Source organism: Olea europaea, unplaced genomic scaffold (assembly GCF_002742605.1).
Source record: "Olea europaea var. sylvestris unplaced genomic scaffold, O_europaea_v1 scaffold138, whole genome shotgun sequence".
Lineage (NCBI taxonomy): Eukaryota > Viridiplantae > Streptophyta > Magnoliopsida > Lamiales > Oleaceae > Olea > Olea europaea.
The window spans coordinates 179,415-182,788 of record NW_019231313.1 but is presented as its reverse complement, the minus strand read 5'-3'; the positions used below and the strand labels follow the sequence as shown (position 1 = coordinate 182,788).

Below are 3,374 nucleotides of genomic sequence, written 5' to 3'. Positions count from 1 at the left end.
TTTTTTTTTTTTTTTTTAAAGCTGAGGTAATATTAGTGCATATGCAAACTGTATCATAGAAGTAGATTGAAATGATAGTGTGTGGCCACCAGCGATATGTGTGCAGTTTGTTCGAGGCCTTTTGGAAATGGCCTAGTTTTTCTGTTAGGTATTCTGAATAATTGTCATTGATTGTTATACATCATCTTGGGCAAAATTTTAGGGTAGCTAGAGGTGCCAAAAGTAAGAGAAATCACTTTCTGTGCTTTAGTCCTTGAGAGCATGTTTGGTATGCAGCAGCACCAAGCACAATTGGACGACTGAATAGATCAGATTTTTTGTTATTTTTGTTCTTTAATACTCTATGGCCCTCCTTACTAAAAACTAAAGCAAAGTAGCTTTTATAAATCACATAATTGAAATTGTAAAGGAGTTGATCATGACGACTCAGTAAATGGTGAACTAATCCTTCTCTCTTCTTACTTTGGTGTTCCCTTGAGATTGCAGAAAGCAACGTCCCATTATAAGAGGCAGGCATCAGTCTTTAGAGTTATAAATGAAGAGAAGCTCTCACTTCTGAGCACAAAGGTCGAGTCAATTCCTAAATTGAATCAGGAGGAATTGAATGAGGAGAATGATAAATTTGTTGAGGAGCCGTCTCCAGCTGATGATATGGTAGACATTGAAATTGGTCTTCCAAACTCTAATGAGAAGGTCGAACATCCAAATTGTTCTCCTATCATGGAAGGGAGTTCTAGGAACTTGCATCAGAAGCTCGGTGTACCTTTTATTATGAATATAACGGAGAAATCAGAAGAGTCGCCTGTCTTGGACCAGGTAAATACGGATGTGGATATGGATTCAAACCTGGAACCGCACGAGCATATTGCTGAGAAGAACCACTTGTTTCTGGATAGCGAAGGATCCAATACTCATTTGCTTGCTGGGATCAAGGAGGTGCCTACCGAATCTGCAGGTAATGCTCAGGAACTGAAGTCGGGTTATACTAAATGTGGTACCTTCCTTAATTCTGATGTGTCCGAGTCATGCGACGAAATAATGCCAGTGTCTGATGAGTCTGGGTTAGTAAATTTAAGTCGGATACATAATTCTCCTGAAAGTACACATTGAAACAATTTATTTTTCTCTAGTTCTTGAAATGCCATTTCGTATTTCCAATCTTCGTCGTCTAATGTTTGCTGTTCGCTGCTGATGATTGTTAAGATTTTTGTGTTTTTCGGTGTTCTCTTTACTCCAATTTTTGTGCCGCGATAATTTTTGTCCTTTACTTTATTTACTTTATTAGGGATATTCGTTGCGGTTGCAACTATTTTTGTGTCTTTTAATATAAAAATAAATCATTTTTGTTCAACCCGACCTTTCAAATTTATTTAGAATAAAGTTTAGCATGTAAGAGCATTTTCAAGACTCTATTGTTAAGGAGTATATTCTTTTATTTAGAGAGTATCTGTAAATTTAAAGAGTTAAAATTTTGAAGTATTCCAATAAGTTTTTTATATTTAACACTTAAATTTACTACAAAAAATATTTATTATTTATTTTAATTAATTTTTCTCTAGTTTATTTTATTATTTTTCTACATTGAAAATTGAAACACTTTGAATGCATTTAATTTTAAAATAGGGTGAGCGGAGGCTGGATACGTTGGCTAGGGGGAGGATATTATGAGATTTTATAGGGTTTTGATAAACAAAATTTAAGTATTAAACTACCATAAAGTCCCCATTTGAGTAACATTAACATAAGAATGAGAATGAAAAATATAGTCGTTACGAATTTTACACAAGAGATAGATTTTTAAATATGGTGGTTTAATGTGATAGAGAACGATAATATTTTTAATATTAATGAGAAATAATGAAAAACAAACAAGGGCAAAATAAATGAATGAGATTAGGTCAAAGATTTTATAGGATTTTAATGAACAAAATTTAAGTATTAAATTATTATAAAATAAATGAATGAGATATAGAAATTTTATAGGATTTTAATAAACAAAATTTATTTGTTTGGTGAAATTTAAATCTAAGCGATCAGATTCATTTCCGGACTTAAAAAATGCGTTATTTGAAAGTATTTGGGCCACTTTGTATAACACTATATAGCATTATTGGTGTTAGAGTACTCGTTCCGGTAACTATAATATATAAGTTCAATTAAATGATTCATGTAATTTTGTATTTAAATAAACCTATCATTTAATGTTATGTAATTATCATCTAAAAAGATGCGAAACACTAGTGGTGATGGATGAGGATTACCAGCCTCTTCCTACTAAGATAGAATACTACAATCAGCTTTTAATTTAAAAAAAATTTATATAAACACCCCCTGGGTCAATGTTTAGAATCTGTACCACTTTTCTCTATGCATTTTGTAAAATTTACAAACTTTACTCATTTATAGAATTGTTTATCTTTGAAATTACAACTCAAGACACAAGAAAAGGATTTTTTGAATTCTACGATCTACAGTTCAGAACATTGTACCATTTCATACAAATTAGAAGCCTCAAAACTAGATTTTCAATGGTATAGTCGACACTGCCTCTATGAACCAGAAGGCATCGAAATTGAAATCACATGCTCTTCTCGAACTTAGAATTATAGAGACTCAAGTTTCACTCAAAGAATCTCAAGAAATCATCTAATCAGAGGTTGAAAATGACTAAAGAAAACGAAGAGAAAAAAGCAGAATCAGAAAGAATTCCAAAAGATACCAACGAAAATCAGATTGCTCAACTAGTTAGGACAACCCACCAAACCCTATTTCTACTCCACACAATCATCGTTGATCTCAGATGATGATCAACGATCTTAAGCAATTGGCGACTTCAACATTAAGTGCCAACTAAAGTTGCTTCTACTGAATGCGTTTTTAGCTATATATTGGGTTTTGGAGTTGGATCTCTTCATCTGAATTATTAGGCAATGGATTAGTAAGTAAAAATAGGCCAAGCCCAAGATATCAACATCACTCTGAATGGACTGAATGAACATCACAGCCCAACAAACTGTTTATAAACAGTTCCCAAACATGCATTCTTGGGGACAAACGGTGCGACAACTCAAGAATTAAGATAAAGTTTCTTACAAGCCCCCGGTGCATATCCCAGTGGTACAAAGGATAAGGGTGGGGTATACTCAGCGTTGCTGGCAGCCGAAGTGTGAAAGTTCGATTCCTTAAATATGGATTGAGACTCTTTGTGAGCACCAGTGTACAGGCAGCTTTTGTTCCCCGACCTGTTGAGGCACATCCGACGATTAACCTCTCTCACGATACTCCAGGGGCGGAGGGCGAGAGGAACCCTTAAAGTTGGAGCTCAACCTTTTTTTTTTTTTTTTTTTTTTTTTTTTAATTTCCTTAATAAATTT

The 3,374-nt window shown here is 33.8% G+C and overlaps 1 protein-coding gene across 2 annotated transcripts in view; it reads left to right on the top strand.

Annotated features, from left to right (window-relative positions):
- The window catches only part of LOC111375471, an 8,437-nt gene extending 7,223 nt beyond the window's left edge, over positions 1 to 1,214 (top strand). For both annotated transcript variants that reach the window (XM_022998299.1, XM_022998300.1), the window contains exon 5: positions 487 to 1,214. In XM_022998299.1, the coding sequence (XP_022854067.1) occupies positions 487 to 1,110 (624 nt within the window). In that variant the 3' untranslated portion in view covers positions 1,111 to 1,214. The remainder of the gene's footprint in view (positions 1 to 486) is intronic.
- The last annotated feature ends 2,160 nt before the right edge of the window (positions 1,215 to 3,374 follow it).